Genomic DNA, 20,904 nt, shown 5'->3' with positions numbered 1-20,904 from the left:
TGTTTTTAACTGACAAATCCATATTTTCCCTAGGCTTTCTTAACTTGTTTAACTCACTCCAAAATTCTTTTTTATTATAATAATATAGGTCAAAGGAAGGAATAATGAACACATCACAAAAGTAATCCATGCATCATTTAGTACTGGACATCCTACCACAGTTTGAATTAGTTGGTTATCTACAAGGCACAAGCCAATTTTACTTAAAATGCCCAATATGCTTCATATATTCATGGTAAGTGCTCAGCCCATAAGGAACAGGAGGAATGGGAGGTAATCCAGTTTCATCTATGGAAGAGGACGATAACTCCAATTCCATAGATTAAAAGGCCTTCCATAGCATCAAAGTCTCTTCAGCCCCCACGTTGAAAGAGGAACCCTACGTTGAAAGAGGAACCCTACAAGAACTGTCAGCCAGGTCACTTCAATGGCTTGTGTTTAGTTTAGAAACTTGTCCTCCTCTTCCAGTACCCTGACATTTATTCTGTACTAGTGTCGTTAATATGCATTCCACGATTATCCTCATATTTATATTTCACGGGATGAGTGTTTAACCTATAGAGCTTATATACTGCTTTGGGGAATTGAGGCATTCAGGTTTGATCCATTTACGAGTGACAAGTCCAGTTCCATGGATCAAAAGCTTTGGAGTTCAAGGAACCTCCCTTTGTGTGTGTGTGTGTGGGGGGGAGGGGGGTTATGTCCCTAATTTGGATTATTAATTTTGATGGGAGCATTAAATCTAAGAATCAGAGCATCAGGGGGAAATGAGAGGCATTCAGGTCTGATTCAAGGCAAGAGAGGGCAGGTTCAATTGCTTAAAGCAAGAGCCTCTTGCCAGCACCAAGGAACCTTCCCTAAAGGGAAGAGAGTACTAAGGATATAATTATCTAAGAAAGTATCATAAGAGCTTTGTAAAATCCCCTTCATTTCTGCATTTTAACTCTTGACACCTTTACCCCTTACCTGTAATGCTGAATAATTTGTTTATAGCATTTTCCAATAACTTTTTTTTATAATAGGTTGTGAACATTTATCACTAAACACTATAAACAAAAAAGATTATTTTATTTATTTAGCATCTGTACATATTTAATTACAAGTGCTTGGTAAAAATTTGGTCTAAATAATAAACTAAACCAGTAGCAAATTATTCCTGTTGTTTGACCAAAATGAAAATGAGAATAAAGTTTTGAATTTCACTTCATTTTCATTTATGGTTTTTTCTTAGGCAGAATTACAGTATATACATCTCCGTGCACATCTCGTTCAAACACCTGATCACCACACGAGTTTGGCTAAAATTCCCAAGGTCTTCGCCCTGCTACTACCATACACAGGATTTTAGCCTGAAAGTGACACTCGGTCCAATATTTTAAACCACACACACACTGGGATTTTAATCATAAATGTCTTCTTTGTCTGCTACGTATCTTATGATATCTGCCGGCCGTAAAAGCTTTTCTGCATCGCCATCTGGGATTTCAAACCCTGTTGAGGAAATTTTATTTTATTAATTTAATAGGACTTTTGTAAAGATACAGTAAAGATAAATACAAAGTGGGAGTTGTCACATTTGCTCTTTGCTGCTGACACTGTGCTTTTTGGGAAATTCTGAAGAGAAGTGGCAGAGGTTGGTGGATAAGCTTGGTTGGGTGTGTAAAAGAAGAAAAAGTGAATATAGGAAAGAGTAAGGTGATGAGGATAAAAATCTTAGGTGATGAAAGATTGGATATCAGATTGGAGAGAAAAGTATGGAGGAGGTGAATGTATTCATCAGATATTCAGGAGGGGACGTGTCAGCAGATGGGTCTATGAAAGACGAGGTGAATCAGAATTGATGAGAAAAAGGAGAGTGGTGCACTTAAGAGCCTGTGGAGACAAAATTTTGTCCAAGGAAGCAAAGAGGGGTAATGTATGAGAGTATAGTTACACCAACACTCTTATGTAGGTGTGAAACATGGGTGGTGAATGTTGCTACAAGGAGAAGGCTGGAGGCAGTGGAGATGTTATGTCTGAGGGCAATGTGTGGTGCGAATATAATGCAGAGAATTCGTAGTTTGGAAATTAGAAGGAGGTGCAGGATTACCAAAACTATTATCCAGAGGGCTGAGGAGGGGTTGTGGTAGTTAGGTCATGTAGAGAGGCTGGAACAAAATAGAATGAGTGTTTATAAATCTGTAGTGGAGGGAAGGTGGGGTAGGGGTAGGCCTAGGAAAGGTTGGAGGGAGGGGATAAAGGAGGTTTTGTATGCGAGGGGCTTGGACTTCCAACATGCAGGAGCATGTTAGATAAGAGCGAATGGAGACAAATGGTTTTTAGGACTTTATGTGCTATTGGAGTGTGAGCAAGGTAACATTTATGAGGAGATTCAAGGAAACTGGCAGGCTGGACTCGAGTCCTGGAGATGGGAAATACAGTGTCTGAATTCTGAAGGAGGGGTGTTAATGTTGCAGTTTTATAACTGTAGTGTAAGTGCACCTCTGGCAAGAGTGACAGTGAATGACGAAAGCTTTTCTTTTTTGGGCCACCACCTTTTAGCGAGAGATGGCCAATGTGTTAATAAAAAAAAGTAAATACGGTAAAGATAAATATGGTAATTATAAATGTGGGAGACGACCGACTTGTTGAAAAAAAAAAAAAAAATATATATATATATATATATATATACACACAGAGGATCCCCGGCATACGATATTAATCCGTTCCCGAGAGCTCATCGTATGCCGAAATTATTGTAAGGCGAATTAATTTTCCCCATAAGAAATAATGGAAATCAAATTAATCCGTGCAAGACATCACAAAGTATGAAAAAAAAAAATTTACAGAAATATTAATTTTAATACACACAAACTGACACTTTCCTTTATTGAAGATCTGGTGATGATTGATGGGATGGGAGGAGGGGATAGTATGGAAGTTGTTAATGTTTAGAAGGGGAATCCCCTTCCATTAGGACTTTAGGTAGCACGTCCTTTTCTGGGGTTACTTCCCTTCTTTTAATGCCACTAGGACCAGCTGACCGTGGTGCGGCAACAGCTGACCGTGGTGCGGCAACAGCTGACCGTGGTGCGGCAACAGCTGACCGTGGTGCGGCAACAGCTGACCGTGGTGCGGCAACAGCTGACCGTGGTGCGGCAACAGCTGACCGTGGTGCGGCAACAGCTGACCGTGGTGCGGCAACAGCTGACCGTGGTGCGGCAACAGCTGACCGTGGTGCGGCAACAGCTGACCGTGGTGCGGCAACAGCTGACCGTGGTGCGGCAACAGCTGACCGTGGTGCGGCAACAGCTGACCGTGGTGCGGCAACAGCTGACCGTGGTGCGGCAACAGCTGACCGTGGTGCGGCAACAGCTGACCGTGGTGCGGCAACAGCTGACCGTGGTGCGGCAACAGCTGACCGTGGTGCGGCAACAGCTGACCGTGGTGCGGCAACAGCTGACCGTGGTGCGGCAACAGCTGACGGTGGTTCGGCAGCAGCTGACCGTGGTGCAACAGCAGCTGACTGTGGTGCAACAGCAGCTGACTGTGGTGCAACAGCAGCTGACTGTGGTGCAACAGCAGCTGACTGTGGTGCAACAGCAGCTGACTGGTGCAACAGCAGCTGTGGTGCAACAGCACCTCACTGTGGTTCAGCAACAGCTGACTGGTGCAGCAGCAGCTGACTGTGGTGCAGCAGCAGCAGCAGCAGCAGCAGCAGCTGACTGTGGTGCAGCAGCAGCAGCAGCTGACTGTGGTGCAGCAGCAGCAGCTGACTGTGGTGCAGCAGCAGCAGCAGCAGCTGACTGTGGTGCAGCAGCAGCAGCTGACTGTGGTGCAGCAGCAGCTGACTGTGGTGCAGCAGCAGCAGCTGAGTGGTGCTGACTGTGGTGCAGCAGCAGCTGACTGTGGTGCAGCAGCAGCAGCAACAGACTGTGGTGCAGCAGCAGCTGACTGTGGTGGTGCAGCAGCAGCAGCAGACTGTGGTGCAGCAGCAGACTGTGGTGCAGCAGCAGACTGTGGTGCAGCAGCAGACTGTGGTGCAGCAGCAGACTGTGGTGCAGCAGCAGACTGTGGTGCAGCAGCAGACTGTGGTGCAGCAGCCGACTGTGGTGCAGCAGCCGACTGTGGTGCAGCAGCCGACTGTGGTGCAGCAGCCGACTGTGGTGCAGCAGCAGCTGCCGACTGTGGTGCAGCAGCAGCTGCCGACTGTGGTGCAGCAGCAGCAGCTGACTGTGGTGCAGCAGCAGCAGCAGCCGACTGTGGTGCAGCAGCAGCAGCAACTGTGGTGCAGCAGCAGCAGCAGCCTGTGGTGCAGCAGCAGCAGCTGACTGTGGTGCAGCAGCAGCAGCTGACTGTGGAGCAGCAGCAGCTGACTGTGGTGCAGCAGCAGCAGCAGCAGACTGTGGTGCAGCAGCAGCTGCCGACTGTGGTGCAGCAGCAGCAGCTGACTGTGGTGCAGCAGCAGCAGCAGCTGACTGTGTGCAGCAGCAGCAGCACTGTGGTGCAGCAGCAGCAGCACAGCTGACTGTGGTGGTGCAGCAGCAGCAGCCGACTGTGGTGCAGCAGCCGACTGTGGTGCAGCAGCCGACTGTGGTGCAGCAGCCGACTGTGGTGCAGCAGCAGCTGCCGACTGTGGTGCAGCAGCAGCTGCCGACTGTGGTGCAGCAGCAGCTGCCGACTGTGGTGCAGCAGCAGCTGCCGACTGTGGTGCAGCAGCAGCTGCCGACTGTGGTGCAGCAGCAGCTGCCGACTGTGGTGCAGCAGCAGCAGCAGCAGCTGACTGTGGTGCAGCAGCAGCAGACTGTGGTGCAGCAGCAGCAGCTGACTGTGGTGCAGCAGCAGCAGCAGCAGCTGACTGTGGTGCAGCAGCAGCAGCAGCTGACTGTGGTGCAGCAGCAGCAGCTGACTGTGGTGCAGCAGCAGCAGCTGACTGTGGTGCAGCAGCAGCTGACTGTGGTGCAGCAGCAGCAGCTGACTGTGGTGCAGCAGCAGCAGCTGACTGTGGTGCAGCAGCAGCAGCAGCAGCTGACTGTGGTGCAGCAGCAGCAGACTGTGGTGCAGCAGCAGCAGACTGTGGTGCAGCAGCAGACTGTGGTGCAGCAGCAGACTGTGGTGCAGCAGCAGACTGTGGTGCAGCAGCAGACTGTGGTGCAGCAGCAGACTGTGGTGCAGCAGCCGACTGTGGTGCAGCAGCAGCAGCCGACTGTGGTGCAGCAGCAGCAGCCGACTGTGGTGCAGCAGCAGCAGCCGACTGTGGTGCAGCAGCAGCAGCCGACTGTGGTGCAGCAGCAGCAGCCGACTGTGGTGCAGCAGCAGCAGCAGCAGCTGACTGTGGTGCAGCAGCAGCAGCAGCAGGCTGTGGTGCAGCAGCAGCAGCAGGCTGTGGTGCAGCAGCAGCAGCAGGCTGTGGTGCAGCAGCAGCAGACTGTGGTGCAGCAGCAGCTGACTGTGTTGCAGCAGCAGCTGACTGTGTTGCAGCAGCAGCTGTGTTGCAGCAGCAGCTGTGTTGCAGCAGCAGCTGACTGTGTTGCAGCAGCAGCTGACTGTGTTCAACAACAGCTGACTGGTGCAGCAACAGATGATGGTGCAGCAGCAGCTGACTGTAGTGCAGCAGCAGCAGCTGACTGTGGTGCAGCAGCAGCAGCAGCTGACTGTGGTGCAGCAGCAGCAGCAGCTGACTGTGGTGCAGCAGCAGCTGACTGTGGTGCAGCAGCAGCAGCTGACTGTGGTGCAGCAGCAGCAGCTGACTGTGGTGCAGCAGCAGCAGCTGAGTGGTGCAGCAGCTGACTGTGGTGCAGCAGCAGCAGCTGACTGTGGTGCAGCAGCAGCAGCTGACTGTGGTGCAGCAGCAGCAGCTGACTGTGGTGCAGCAGCAGCAGCTGACTGTGGTGCAGCAGCAGCAGCTGACTGTGGTGCAGCAGCAGCAGCTGACTGTGGTGCAGCAGCAGCAGCTGACTGTGGTGCAGCAGCAGCAGCTGACTGTGGTGCAGCAGCAGCAGCTGACTGTGGTGCAGCAGCAGCAGCTGACTGTGGTGCAGCAGCAGCAGCTGACTGTGGTGCAGCAGCAGCAGCTGACTGTGGTGCAGCAGCAGCAGCTGACTGTGGTGCAGCAGCAGCAGCTGACTGTGGTGCAGCAGCAGCAGCTGACTGTGGTGCAGCAGCAGCAGCTGACTGTGGTGCAGCAGCAGCAGCTGACTGTGGTGCAGCAGCAGCAGCTGACTGTGGTGCAGCAGCAGCAGCTGACTGTGGTGCAGCAGCAGCAGCTGACTGTGGTGCAGCAGCAGCAGCTGACTGTGGTGCAGCAGCAGCAGCTGACTGTGGTGCAGCAGCAGCAGCTGACTGTGGTGCAGCAGCAGCAGCTGACTGTGGTGCAGCAGCAGCAGCTGACTGTGGTGCAGCAGCAGCAGCTGACTGTGGTGCAGCAGCAGCAGCTGACTGTGGTGCAGCAGCAGCAGCTGACTGTGGTGCAGCAGCTGACTGTGGTGCAGCAGCTGACTGTGGTGCAGCAGCTGACTGTGGTGCAGCAGCTGACTGTGGTGCAGCAGCAGCAGCAGCTGACTGTGGTGCAGCAGCAGCAGCTGACTGTGGTGCAGCAGCAGCAGCTGACTGTGGTGCAGCAGCAGCAGCTGACTGTGGTGCAGCAGCAGCAGCTGACTGTGGTGCAGCAGCAGCAGCTGACTGTGGTGCAGCAGCAGCAGCTGACTGTGGTGCAGCAGCAGCAGCTGACTGTGGTGCAGCAGCAGCAGCTGACTGTGGTGCAGCAGCAGCAGCTGACTGTGGTGCAGCAGCAGCAGCAGCTGACTGTGGTGCAGCAGCAGCAGTGGTGCAGCCGACTGTGGTGCAGCAGCAGCAGCAGCAGCCGACTGTGGTGCAGCAGCAGCCGACTGTGGTGCAGCAGCAGCCGACTGTGGTGCAGCAGCAGCCGACTGTGGTGCAGCAGCAGCCGACTGTGGTGCAGCAGCAGCCGACTGTGGTGCAGCAGCAGCCGCCTGTGGTGCAGCAGCAGCAGCAGCTGACTGTGGTGCAGCAGCAGCTGACTGTGGTGCAGCAGCAGCAGCAGCTGACTGTGGTGCAGCAGCAGCAGCAGCTGACTGTGGTGCAGCAGCAGCAGTGCTGCAGCAGCAGCCGACTGTGGTGCAGCAGCAGCAGCCGACTGTGGTGCAGCAGCAGCAGCCGACTGTGGTGCAGCAGCAGCAGCAGCTGACTGTGGTGCAGCAGCAGCCGACTGTGGTGCAGCAGCAGCAGCACCTGACTGTGGTGCAGCAGCAGCACCTGACTGTGGTGCAGCAGCAGCACCTGACTGTGGTGCAGCAGCAGCACCTGACTGTGGTGCAGCAGCAGCACCTGACTGTGGTGCAGCAGCAGCACCTGACTGTGGTGCAGCAGCAGCACCTGACTGTGGTGCAGCAGCAGCAGCAGCTGACTGTGGTGCAGTGCAGCAGCAGCAGCTGACTGTGGTGCAGCAGCAGCAGCTGACTGTGGTGCAGCAGCAGCAGCAGCAGCAGCAGCAGCTGACTGTGGTGCAGCAGCAGCAGCAGCAGCAGCTGACTGTGGTGCAGCAGCAGCAGCAGCAGCAGCAGCAGCTGACTGTGGTGCAGCAGCAGCAGCAGCAGCAGCTGACTGTGGTGCAGCAGCAGCAGCAGCTGACTGTGGTGCAGCAGCAGCAGCTGACTGTGGTGCAGCAGCAGCAGCAGCAGCAGCTGACTGTGGTGCAGCAGCAGCTGACTGTGGTGCAGCAGCAGCAGCTGACTGTGGTGCAGCAGCAGCTGACTGTGGTGCAGCAGCAGCAGCTGACTGTGGTGCAGCAGCAGCTGACTGTGGTGCAGCAGCAGCTGACTGTGGTGCAGCAGCAGCTGACTGTGGTGCAGCAGCAGCTGACTGTGGTGCAGCAGCAGCAGCAGCAGCAGCTGACTGTGGTGCAGCAGCAGCAGCAGCAGCTGACTGTGGTGCAGCAGCAGCAGCTGACTGTGGTGCAGCAGCAGCTGACTGTGGTGCAGCAGCAGCTGACTGTGGAGCAGCAGCAGCAGCAGCTGACTGTGGTGCAGCAGCAGCAGCAGCTGACTGTGGTGCAGCAGCAGCAGCAGCAGCTGACTGTGGTGCAGCAGCAGCAGCAGCAGCTGACTGTGGTGCAGCAGCAGCAGCAGCAGCTGACTGTGGTGCAGCAGCAGCAGCAGCAGCTGACTGTGGTGCAGCAGCAGCAGCAGCAGCAGCTGACTGTGGTGCAGCAGCAGCAGACTGTGGTGCAGCAGCAGCAGCTGACTGTGGTGCAGCAGCAGCAGCTGACTGTGGTGCAGCAGCAGCAGACTGTGGTGCAGCAGCAGCAGCTGACTGTGGTGCAGCAGCAGCAGACTGTGGTGCAGCAGCAGCAGACTGTGGTGCAGCAGCAGCAGCAGCTGACTGTGGTGCAGCAGCAGCAGCAGCTGACTGTGGTGCAGCAGCAGCAGCAGCTGACTGTGGTGCAGCAGCAGCAGCAGCAGCAGCTGACTGTGGTGCAGCAGCAGCAGCTGACTGTGGTGCAGCAGCAGCTGAGCTGTGGTGCAGCAGCAGCAGCAGCAGCTGACTGTGGTGCAGCAGCAGCAGCAGCAGCAGGTGGTGCAGCAGCAGCAGCTGACTGTGGTGCAGCAGCAGCAGCAGCAGCTGACTGTGGTGCAGCAGCAGCAGCAGCAGCAGCTGACTGTGGTGCAGCAGCAGCAGCAGCTGACTGTGGTGCAGCAGCAGCAGCTGACTGTGGTGCAGCAGCAGCTGACTGTGGTGCAGCAGCAGCAGCTGACTGTGGTGCAGCAGCAGCAGCAGCTGACTGTGGTGCAGCAGCAGCAGCAGCAGCTGACTGTGGTGCAGCAGCAGCAGCAGCTGACTGTGGTGCAGCAGCAGCAGCAGCAGACTGTGGTGCAGCAGCAGCAGCAGCAGACTGTGGTGCAGCAGCAGCAGCAGCAGCTGACTGTGGTGCAGCAGCAGCAGCAGCAGACTGTGGTGCAGCAGCAGCAGCTGACTGTGGTGCAGCAGCAGCAGCAGCAGCTGACTGTGGTGCAGCAGCAGCAGCAGCAGCAGACTGTGGTGCAGCAGCAGCAGCAGCAGACTGTGGTGCAGCAGCAGCAGCTGACTGTGGAGCAGCAGCAGCTGACTGTGGAGCAGCAGCAGCTGACTGTGGTACAGCAGCAGCAGCAGCAGCAGACTGTGGTGCAGCAGCAGCAGCAGCAGACTGTGGTGCAGCAGCAGCAGCTGACTGTGGTGCAGCAGCAGCAGCAGCTGACTGTGGTACAGCAGCAGCAGCAGCTGACTGTGGTGCAGCAGCAGCAGCTGACTGTGGTGCAGCAGCAGCAGCTGACTGTGGTGCAGCAGCAGCAGCTGACTGTGGTGCAGCAGCAGCAGCTGACTGTGGTGCAGCAGCAGCAGCTCACTGTGGTTCAGCAACAGCTGACCGTGGTATGATAGTACGTATTTCACACCCTTTTTACATATGATCGCTTAAGAGATGGTATCTCTTGCTATCTGTTTTTCGTTTATCCACACCAATAACAGTCTCTCAACATCTTCGAGTACTTGTGATCTCTGTTTCGAAAACAAACTTGCACCTTTTGCAAGAACAGCTTCCTTGATTGCCCTTTTTGGCCACAATAGTAGCGATGGTTGATTGGGGTTTGGTATACAACCTGGCCAGCTCCAAGACACGCACTCCACTTTCGTACTTAGCAATTGTTTCTTTCTTCATTTCCATAGTAATTTTCACCTTTTTTACCACACAGTTGACACTAGAAGCTTTCTTGGGGCCCCATGGTGACTTATTTTGCAGGTACAATCGCTAAAAACGCTGTGATAATATGAAATGTACCGATTGTATGCATGGATGCGACCGCATTGGCTGGCTTGTAAACACTGGCACGCATGGGGCAGCCGAGGACACACGTGGGATGCATCCCAGGCGAATCGCATGTGGCGGGGCAAATTTTTTGCATTAAAACGTATTGTATGCCGGATTTAACGTATGCCGATGCCATCGTATGCCGGGGGTCCACTGTATATAATATATATATATATAAAAACAGACGACATGGTGGTTGTCTAACCAGCCACAGTAGACCAACTACTTACAACCTGAATGAGTGAGCTGTCACTTGGTAAAAGGCATGCAGAAATTCTAAGAATGTATTTAACAAACCAATACTGTCACTGACCCATCCCTTATAATGAATCAGCAATCCTGTCTACTAATTGCCAATGTTGTTCTATGAAAAGACTAGCTCAGACAAGTACAGTACATGTAATCCCTTGCTTAACGAACATTCGATTAATGAAATTTTAAACTAAAAAACCTAGGGCTCTTTCTCCATTTTAACAACCTGCTCCTGCTTTTATAATTACGAAATTTCATGGCAAATTTTCTTTTCCCTATTATTGATCACTTCCTTAAACCATAAGCGGTAAATATCACAGGCACTCTTGATGGTTTAACCTCTTTCAATATCACTTTGTGCCCAAAAACCACCTTAACTAAGAAGAAATTTGGGCCTTGAAAATCCAAGGCATCTACTTTGAATGAAATCGTATAACTATTTTAATATCAAACTCAAAATTAAATGGGGATCTGGCCAGAGGAAGTATGAATGAAATTGTATTTTTTTTTTTTGTATTTTTTTTTTTTTGTGTGTGTGTAAATAATCACATGGTAACATTTTTTTTGGTGAACGTTCGTTAAGGAATGTGGAATCTTTAAAGTTGTCTGGAGATATCACAGGGTCTCTCGATTGTTAATACAGGTCTACCATCACTAATCCGGCAATCAGTTATCCAGTTCTATCAGTAATCTGGCACTAATTTCAGCTAGCATAATTTCAAATTTCATCATTATACCGACTCAAATTGTGCAGATGGTTGTAAATCCACAGCAGCAAGTCTCTCTACTGATAGGTTAATTAAGTGTATTCTACCCTAACCACTCTGTAATCTGGTACACTACAGGTCCCAATGATGCCGGATTAGTGATGGCCGACCTGTACCTCTAAACATAGCCAACTGGCTTCTCTTGACGTTCCAAATGAGCCTATTGTGACTGTAATCTATGGTTCATTTTCATTTTGATTGTCATGCACCTAGTGAGGTTCATTTGCCCTACAACTGAAGTTGTTAAATCAATTTCCCTCTTCCTAGAATGGCTCTCAAAAACTGCCAAAATATTTGACAACTGTGGAGAGTAAAATTTAAATGTAGGTGCAAACTAATCATTTTATGTGTAGTGAAATATTTATTCCTGTATTCCCATTAAAACATGTTCAATAATTATAATACAGTGGAACCTTGGTTTTCATGATTAATTCGTTCTAGAAAGTCTAACGAAAACCGAATTATACAAAAACTGAAGCAATATTTCCCATAAGAAATAATGCAAATCCAATTAATCCTTTCCAGACACCCAAAAATATTAATAAAAAATACATCTTATAGAGAATAACTATAATTTTACATACAGAAAACAATGAGAAAAATATAAAGCAGTAATTTTAATAATAAATGAATATTACATACCTTTATTGAAGACTCTTGTTGGCATATGGAAGGCAGCAAGGAGGGAAGGGAGGAGAGCTTATTGTGTGGAAGGGTAATCCCCCTCCATAAGCACTTCATGTATCAAGTCCCTCTCTGGGGTTACTTCCCTCATTTGTTTTTTACTGACACTAGGATTAGCTAGAGTCACTGTACCCCTGTCACACAAAAAATCTGCCCAGAGAGGCCTGTTTCTGGTGTACATAAATTTGCCTAAAATGGGACAAGACACTGTCACTGATCATATTGCAGACACAGCTTACAACAGTTTTGTCAGGGTGATAATTCTCTGCAAAACTTTGCACCTCACTCCACTTTGCACAAATGTTTTGTATATAGTGTTCCTTTTGAGTTCTTCATTCTTTCCATACCTAAGCAACTGGAACTTTTTACCACTGAATGTCATGTTGTTCTTCACTGCTCACTGGAAAACCCTTTTGTCTTCCTGTACTTTTTCAGTGGCCTCTACTGTAGTGGCCTTCGTGCTTATTTTAGCGTTAGGTGCGTGCAAATAATGATACAAAAGTGTGCCGGGTATTTTTATCTATGTCTGCTATGCGGATGAGAAACAGCAGAGGTGCCAGGACAGTGCCTTGGGGCACTGAGCATTTGACCTCGATACTTGATCTTACCTGTTCATTACTATTTTTCGTTGTGTGTTAGGAACCCAAAAATCCATCTGCCTACCTTCCCCGTAATGCCCATGGCCCTCATTTTGTGCACTATCACTCCATGATCACATTTATCAAATGGGTTTGCAAAATCTGTGTAAATCACATCTGCGTTTTGGTCATCTTCAAATGCCTCTGTAATTCTGTCATAATGGTTAAGCAGCTGTGACTGGCATGACTGTCCTGCTCTAAAACTATGCTGGTTCGGGTTATGCTGGTAAATGAAATTTGTAATCTGCCGTCTCATCACACTTTCGAAGGTTTTTATGATGTGAGAAGTTAGGGCTACTGGTCTGTAATTTTTAGCTAGTGCTCTACTACCTCCTTTATGCAAAGGAGCTATGTTTGAGCTCTTTAAGGCCTCCAGTATTTCACCTAGATTTAAGCTCTTTCTCCAATGAATATTGAGGGCTCGTGCTAATGGTACTTTGCACTTCTTAATAAATAGAGCATTCCATGAATCTAGTCCAGGTGCCAAGTGGGCATGTTGTCCATTTCTTTTTCAAAATCTATGGGATTTGTACTGTCAGTTGGTCTGTGCAGTCATCTGCTGGAGTGAAAAATATTTCTGCATTTTCTACCTTGCTGTCATTTAGTGGGTTGCTGAACACTGAGTCATACTGTCCTTTTAGGATTTCACTCATTTCCTGTTCATCATCAGTATACAAATCTCCTCTCAATAATGGTCCAATTTTACAGGTAGTTTTTAGTTTGGATTTTGCATAGAAAGAAATATTATGGGTTTCTTGCAATATCCTGTATGGCCCTTTGTTCCATTTGTACTTCTTATGGCTTCTTCTGTTAGGTATGACATCCTGAGTTTTTGCTCTAATTCAGTGACCTCTCAGCTAAGCCTATCTTTCCTCTCTTGCAACATATTTGCGTTTTTAAGCAATTCAGTAAGGAGCACTGTATTAATTTACGTTTTCATATGCCATCTTATATGAACATACATTAAATTTTGTTTTATATTACTGTAATTAAAACATCTTTTCTCCATTTACACAGGCAAGGTAAGACTTCAAGAATTTAGCCACTTTCTCCATAACACTAAGTGTCCAAAATTCCATTCAACACCCAATAAAGTACATAAAGGGCAAGCAGATTCTCATTCAATTACACATCTTAACTAAAATACCAAATTACTTTTAATTTGCTCATTACAGTAAGGAGGCATTAATTCAGTCTACTTAGATCTACAACTACACAGACACAGCTAAGGTAACCAAGTTCCAGATTACATACCAAACTCATCTTCCATGGCCATTATGACCTCAACATGGTCAAGGGAATCAAGACCAAGGTCTTGCATGAAATGGGACTCCACTGTTAGCTGAAAATACATAGCCAAAATTAGTTTATGTAAACAGCACACAATGAATGTCAAAATGATAAACAATACCAACAAGTTGGTAAGTAAGACACATAGGCAACATTTAGGTATCTTTATTCCAAAACGTTTCGCCTGCACAGTAGGCTTCTTCAGTCGAGTACAGAAAGTAGGCAGGAACAGTAGTGATGTGAAGACAATGTTGCCTACGTGTCTTGCTTGCCAACTTGTCGGTACTGTATACCATTTTGATATTTGCTTTCAGACACTGCAACACAATGACATCTTAGTACAAAAGAAAACACCTTGGACAACTTTTTCAAGAGAGTGGTTGGATCTTAGAGGGACGCGACCTCTCAGTGATTACATTCTTTCTTCTACTCTACACCTCTCCTTCCGACAGTATGTAAGTCTCCACACTGTCACTTGATCTTCATATTGTTTCAGACTATGGAACAGAACTCTTCTCCAGGCTGAGGGACTGACAACCTCAAATCTACATCCTCAAGGGTGATGGACCGATTACATCTTCACATCTCTACTGCTCCTGCATACTTTCTATACTCGACTGAAGAAGCTTACTGTGTAGGCAAAAACGTTTCGGAATAAAGATGCCTAAATGTTGCCTCTGTCTTACTTACCAAACAGTACACATTACATTTTTAAAAATATCAGCATTTCTCCATCATGGATGGGTAAAAGAAAACTTGTTTCATGACTGTCTTTTTAGAAGGGCACAGATGTTAATATGAGCCATCAAACTGTCACCACAACTTAATTAAAGTGAAGCCACTGATTTATACCTATTAATCCAAAATCTGATTAATCTGTTTTCCTGAATTCCTTTACAGATATTACCATGATCACACTCAACAGTATTTAAATGTTTAGAAACAAACAACTGAATTCCAGTCTTGACATGATCAAATGTGATACTGTACAATGCTTAACAGTCTTCATACCCATCTTTCTAGTTAGAAACCTTCTATTTGACAACTCTTTTTACCTTGCCACCATTTTTACCAGAATACAACAACCCTTTAACTTTCCTCCTGTAACACAAAGATCTGTTTGCACACAAATCTACACTACACTGCTCTTATATATACATGTATACTATTACAAACAAAACTATAGAGGGTATGGAGTTTAAAAAAAAAAAAAAAAAAAAAAAAAAGCAGGCAAGCTTAGAAAAAAAGGTTTTACATATGCCAAGGAATCTATGATGTAATTCAATGTTAATTGTTAATTTTAACAGGGAAAAAAATACCTTTTCAGGATTAATTTTATCGTAGAGCTTGAGGACCAGCAAAACTCTCTGCTGGATCATGTCGAGCGTCAGAGGTTCCTTGACACTGTAGTTACGAATGCTTCCCTTTGTCTGAAAGTATAAAGCCAATCTATTTTAAAACCGAAATTATAATAGGTTAACATTGATAAGTGATGGGGGAAGGGGTCTTATAAAAGAGAAGCAAATATTGTACTGTAGCTACTGTGAAACCTTTAAAAAATTACCTCAACATGTCCAGAAGGATTATACAACTTGCAGATTTCCATGACTCTCTCCGATACTCCTGCCCGTGTTTGTTTTTGGCTGTGCCTTCTTAGACACTGTCTTCTTACCTGCTTTTTATACAAATTAAACTAATTTTGAAAAAAAAAATAACACAATAGAATAGTTTAAATTATGTTCCATGCTTACTAGTAGTTGCATTATGAATTACCAGCGATATTTACTTTTTACTTTTATGTCAAATGCTAAATCAGTGTAGGTTCTTCAGAGGAAGGAGTGGGGGACCCAATCCTGCTTGTTAAATGTGAGCCACTACCAAATAGGATCCACAATACTTTAAAAGTTATCAATTATTATTTTACAGGAACCCAATACAAACTTTGCCTAATCATTATTTTTTTTTTATAGTCTGGGCTAACAAACTGCCTTAAAAATCCAAAGAACGAAAATTGGCCAATACCTTTGTACTGCTGCATCTCAACAGTGGCTGATGCTACTACAACTGCATGAATAATGCCTCTTACCTAAGCCTGTCCTACCTACCACCCAATTAATCTTAAAATCCTAGCCAAAATACTTTGATACACTGGTAGCTATCACTGGACTTCACTACTATGTCGCATGAACAATGAGATGCTAACCTTCTAACCACGGCAATGGCAATATTAGTTAATTACTCTACATTTTGGCAGTATTCATCTGTACAATAATTATTGTTAGCATTTATATAGAAGTAACTTTCTTTTATTTATTATCACTCAGTACACAAATACTGTACATTAGAAAAAGACAACAAAGTCAATCAATATTTATGGTACAATAATATATCCATTAGGATTTCTAAGCTGTGTATATTTAGACCCATTATTGAATACTACAGTGGTACCTCAGTATATGTCCTTAATCCGTTCCAAGACCTTTGACTTATACCAAACAGGACGTATACCAAACAAACTTTCCCATAAGAAATACAGTGGATCCCCGCATACCGTTGGCCTTACATAACGTTAAATCCGCATACCGATACTTTTATCGCTAAGATTTTGCCTCGCATACTGCTAAAAAACCCGCTCAACGCTGTTCGTCCGAGATGTGTCTAATGTGCGGCCTGAGTCAGCCTCACATGTTCCGCCGGTGGCACTGTTTACAAGCCAGCCTCCGCGGTAACATCCAAGCATACAATCGTAACATTTCGTATTATTAGTGTTTTTGGTGATTTTATCTGCAAAATAAGTGGCCATGGGCCCCAAGAAAGCTTCCAGTGCCAACCCTGTGGTAAAAAGGGTGAGAAATATTATCGAGATACTGTGGTACCATGGTCAACTGCTGATGATGCTGTAGCACCATCAGCTGCTGCTGCTGCTGCTGTAGCACCATCAGCTGCTGCTGCTGCTGCTGTAGCACCGTCAGCTGCTGCTGCTGTAGCACCGTCAGCTGCTGCTGCTGCTGCTGTAGCACCGTCAGCTGCTGCTGCTGCTGCTGTAGCACCGTCAGCTGCTGCTGCTGCTGCTGTAGCACCGTCAGCTGCTGCTGCTGCTGCTGTAGCACCGTCAGCTGCTGCTGCTGCTGCTGTAGCACCGTCAGCTGCTGCTGCTGCTGCTGTAGCACCGTCAGCTGCTGCTGCTGCTGTAGCACCGTCAGCTGCTGCTGCTGCTTCTGCACCACCGTCAGCTGCTGCTGCACCACCGTCAGCTGCTGCTGCTGCTGTAGTACCGTCAGCTGCTGCTGCTGCTGTAGTACCGTCTGCTGCTGCTGCTGCTGTAGTACCGTCTGCTGCTGCTGCTGCTGTAGTACCGTCTGCTGCTGCTGCTGCTGCTGCTGCTGCTGCTGTAGTACCGTCTGCTGCTGCTGCTGTAGTACCGTCTGCTGCTGCTGCTGTAGCACCGTCTGCTGCTGCTGCTGTAGCACCGTCTGCTGCTGCTGCTGTACCATCGTCTGCTGCTGCTGCTGTACCATCGTCTGCTGCTGCTGCTGTACCATCGTCTGCTGCTGCTGCTGTACCATCGTCTGCTGCTGCTGCTGTACCATCGTCTGCTGCTGCTGCTGTACCATCGTCTGCTGCTGCTGCTGTACCATCGTCTGCTGCTGCTGCTGTACCATCGTCTGCTGCTGCTGCTGTACCATCGTCTGCTGCTGCTGCTGTACCATCGTCTGCTGCTGCTGCTGTACCATCGTCTGCTGCTGCTGCTGTACCATCGTCTGCTGCTGCTGCTGTACCATCGTCTGCTGCTGCTGTAGCATCGTCTGCTGCTGCTGTAGCATCGTCTGCTGCTGCTGTAGCATCGTCTGCTGCTGCTGTAGCATCGTCTGCTGCTGCTGTAGCATCGTCTGCTGCTGCTGTAGCATCGTCTGCTGCTGCTGTAGCATCGTCTGCTGCTGCTGTAGCATCGTCTGCTGCTGCTGTAGCATCGTCTGCTGCTGCTGTAGCATCGTCTGCTGCTGCTGTAGCATCGTCTGCTGCTGCTGTAGCATCGTCTGCTGCTGCTGTAGCATCGTCTGCTGCTGCTGTAGCACCGTCAGCTGCTGCTGTAGCACCGTCAGCTGCTGCTGCTGCTGTAGCACCGTCAGCTGCTGCTGCTGCTGCTGTAGCACCGTCAGCTGCTTCTGCTGCTGCTGCAGCACCATCAGCTGCTGCTGCTGCTGCTGCTGTAGCACCATCAGCTGCTGCTGCTGCTGTACCACCGTCAGCTGCTGCTGCTGCTGCTGCTGTACCACCGTCAGCTGCTGCTGCTGCTGTTGTAGTACCATCTGCTGCTGCTGTAGCATTGTCTGCTGCTGCTGTAGCATTGTCTGCTGCTGCTGTAGCATTGTCTGCTGCTGCTGTAGCATTGTCTGCTGCTGCTGTAGCATTGTCTGCTGCTGCTGTAGCATTGTCTGCTGCTGCTGTAGCACTGTCTGCTGCTGCTGTAGCACTGTCTGCTGCTGCTGTAGCACTGTCTGCTGCTGCTGCTGCTGTAGCACCATTGTTGGTGTGGCTTATTGAGAATACCAAGAAACAATTAACCCCAGAGGGTTAGCCACCCAGGATAACCCAAAAAAGTGTGTCATCGAAGACTGTCTAACTTGTTTCCATTGGGGTCCTTAATCTTGTCTCCCAGGATGCAACTCACACCAGTCGACTAACACCCAGGTGAACAGGGAAAAACGCCTGGAACTAGTGCTCATATCGATGAATTTAAAGCCAGCAAAGGTTGGTTTGAGAGATTTAAGAATTGTAGTGGCATACACAGTGTGATAAGGCCTGTTCTGGAAGAAAATGCCAAACAGGACCTACAGTACTCAGGAGGAAAAGGCACTCCCAGGACACAGTGTCTCATCAGTCATTGCTGCATCTTCAATAAAGGTAAGTGTCATTTATTCTTCATTTAGTAGAGTAGTACATGTGCAATATATACTGTGCATGTACTACTCTACTATTGTGCATGTATCCTTCTCTTTGTGTGTAGGAAAATGTATATTTCATGTGGTAAAATTTTTTTTTTCATACTTTTGGGTGTCTTGCACGGATTAATTTGATTTCCATTATTTCTTATGGGGAAAATTAATTCGCATAACGATAATTTCGCATAACAATGAGCTCTCATGAACGGATTAATATCGTTATGCGGGGGTCCACTGTATAGGGAAAATTATTAATCCGTTCCCATGAAAAAATCCTATTGTTATTGGAATATTATACATTGATGGGGTTGTATAAAATAACTTAAACACTGCTTTAATACTAAAATACATACATAAATACAAAAGAATTAGAAGAAATAAATGCAAATTTAACTTCACTCTACTTTGCTGAAAAAGAGTCGAGTGCCTACTAGGATAGTGCTGAGAAGGGAGGAGGAGGAAATGTTACTCTGAAAGGAGAGTCCCCTTCTCTTTTCTGTCTCTTTTTTCCTATCTGGACGTGGTTGAAGCTCACCAGGTTTGACTTTTACTACAAATCTGTCCAAAGAACTTCTTTGTTGGGTTTATCAGGGCCACTGACAGCAGAAGCTGTATCGAGCCTGGTTTCTCGATGGTACAAGAAAAAATTGTTGCCCAAGGCTGGGCGATGAGAGAGAAGGAACAAAAGTTCCTTTGTAAATAGAGATAGAAACTTGAAGTTTCCAATTAGATCCAGTGGACCCCCTTGCCAAGCCCCAGCAGAGGGATGCCCACACTTCCACCTGAGTTCAGTAACCGGCTTCCCACCAAAGACCGTTAAAGAATTTTCCACAGAGCGGAAGAAAATGGAGCTGGCTAAAAGTAAGCTGATGAACAGGTGCCCCTCCTGTATAGTGCCCGGCGGGCAAAATAGACGAGGACAAGCGTCCCAGAGAGAACGGCGGAAATTTGTCACTGATACACAGGCGAGAGAGAGAGAGACATCTACACCTGATGAAGGCTGGCGCAGAAGTCCTCCAAAGAACTTTGCTTCTGCCTTCTCCTCAGGATGTTTCGGAAATGTGACATTGTCTGGTCATTCCAGACAATGCTATTACGCTTGTTTGGGCTTTGTTGGGGTGGGACTTCTCTGCAAAGTTTTTGATGTCCATCCATTTGGCAAAGATTCCCTTGATTAACAAAGTAGGGGCTTCTTCTATCTCCTCTTCCGAGCCTGAAGAGAGTATTAATCTTAGTCTTGTGTTCTTATTTCTCAAGTTCCTGCAGCTCCTCAGTGGTCAGCTCTTCCCTGTGCCTCTCCACTAACTCATCCATATCACTCGCATCCAGGCCCATGGACCTGCCCAGAGACAACATCCTTGCTTTGTCTCGACAGAGAGGTAAACAAGGTAGCACGCGGTGTCGTGACTCATTTTGACCCATACAAGTTCTAGCACACAATTTATTCCAAACAAAGGAAGTATACCAAGCAAAAATATTCACGTCCAGACAGGACGTAAACCAAGTTGGACTTATTCCAAAGTGGTTGTATACTGGGGTGCCACTGTATTTATATTCAGTCTTAAAAATAATACAAGGTTAATACAAGGTTTCATTTATGTTTAATGCTAAACTTAGCATTCAAAATTACTACTACAGAGTAAATATAGTACATTGTGAAAAGGAAGGGAAATAAGAAAGCAAGTTTTTATTCAAGCACAAGTACACAAATACAGTTACACAGATTATCGTACATAGCAGCATATGTGCAGAATCGGTGTAATTTTTTTTTTATCAGTATTACTTACACTCATCCATCATATATTTTATTAAAGCATAACTAAGTGAAAATATATTTCCAGAATTTACTACACATACTGAAGCCACTCTCCTTGGTAAACTGATTTAATGCAGCAAATGACAGTTCAAAGACCTAAGCAGGAAAAACAAGTTTCACCAGCAGTGGATCAAATCCCACTGTGGGGTATTATTATAATTATTATAATCATGGGGGAGTGCTAAACCCATAGGATTATACAGTGCATGTGGGAGGGACAGAAGGCATTCAGGCTCAATTCAGGGAACTGGAGCACAAACCCGATTCCTTGGATCAAGAACCCCTCACCAACATCAAGGAACCTCCCTTGAGGGGCCACTGTGGGGTAAAACTTCTTAAAATCAATGTTTATCTCTACTTAACTGAGCTGAGTTTCTTCCTTCAGATCAAACCTTATTGCCTCCCATTCCCCAGATGCTAAATAGCTCCTACAGTTCTAGAACTTCCTCAAATATACTGAGCTAAACATCACCTAAATGATACATGTGCAATGTTAGAAAATCAGAATAAAAATTTCACCCATCAGTTTTATCAATCTACTGGAATTATATGCCAGTCAGAGACTATCAATCCATTGGACTAACAAATCTCTGATGGCAGAAAAATACAGACATCAAGTTCCTGTTACACGTTCTTATTTACGCAATTTTCAATATAATTTTTTATACGTATG

The 20,904-nt window shown here is 47.5% G+C and overlaps 1 protein-coding gene across 3 annotated transcripts in view; it reads right to left on the bottom strand.

Moving 5' to 3' along the window:
• Positions 1-1,051: 1,051 nt before the first annotated feature.
• ND-ACP (NADH dehydrogenase (ubiquinone) acyl carrier protein) overlaps positions 1,052-20,904 on the bottom strand; it is a 20,338-nt gene continuing 485 nt past the window's right edge. The window contains exons 2-5 of one of the 3 annotated variants that reach the window (XM_053786381.2): positions 15,037-15,147; positions 14,792-14,902; positions 13,437-13,524; positions 1,052-1,491 (exon numbers count right to left, since the gene is read on the bottom strand). In XM_053786381.2, the coding sequence (XP_053642356.1) occupies positions 1,400-1,491; positions 13,437-13,524; positions 14,792-14,902; positions 15,037-15,147 (402 nt within the window). In that variant the 3' untranslated portion in view covers positions 1,052-1,399. The remainder of the gene's footprint in view (positions 1,492-13,436; positions 13,525-14,791; positions 14,903-15,036; positions 15,148-20,904) is intronic. The other 2 variants (XM_053786382.2, XM_053786383.2) reach the window with 2 other exon arrangements.

This window comes from Cherax quadricarinatus, unplaced genomic scaffold (genome assembly GCF_038502225.1).
Source record: "Cherax quadricarinatus isolate ZL_2023a unplaced genomic scaffold, ASM3850222v1 Contig1994, whole genome shotgun sequence".
NCBI lineage: Eukaryota > Metazoa > Arthropoda > Malacostraca > Decapoda > Parastacidae > Cherax > Cherax quadricarinatus.
This window is presented reverse-complemented; position numbering and strand designations above follow the sequence as displayed.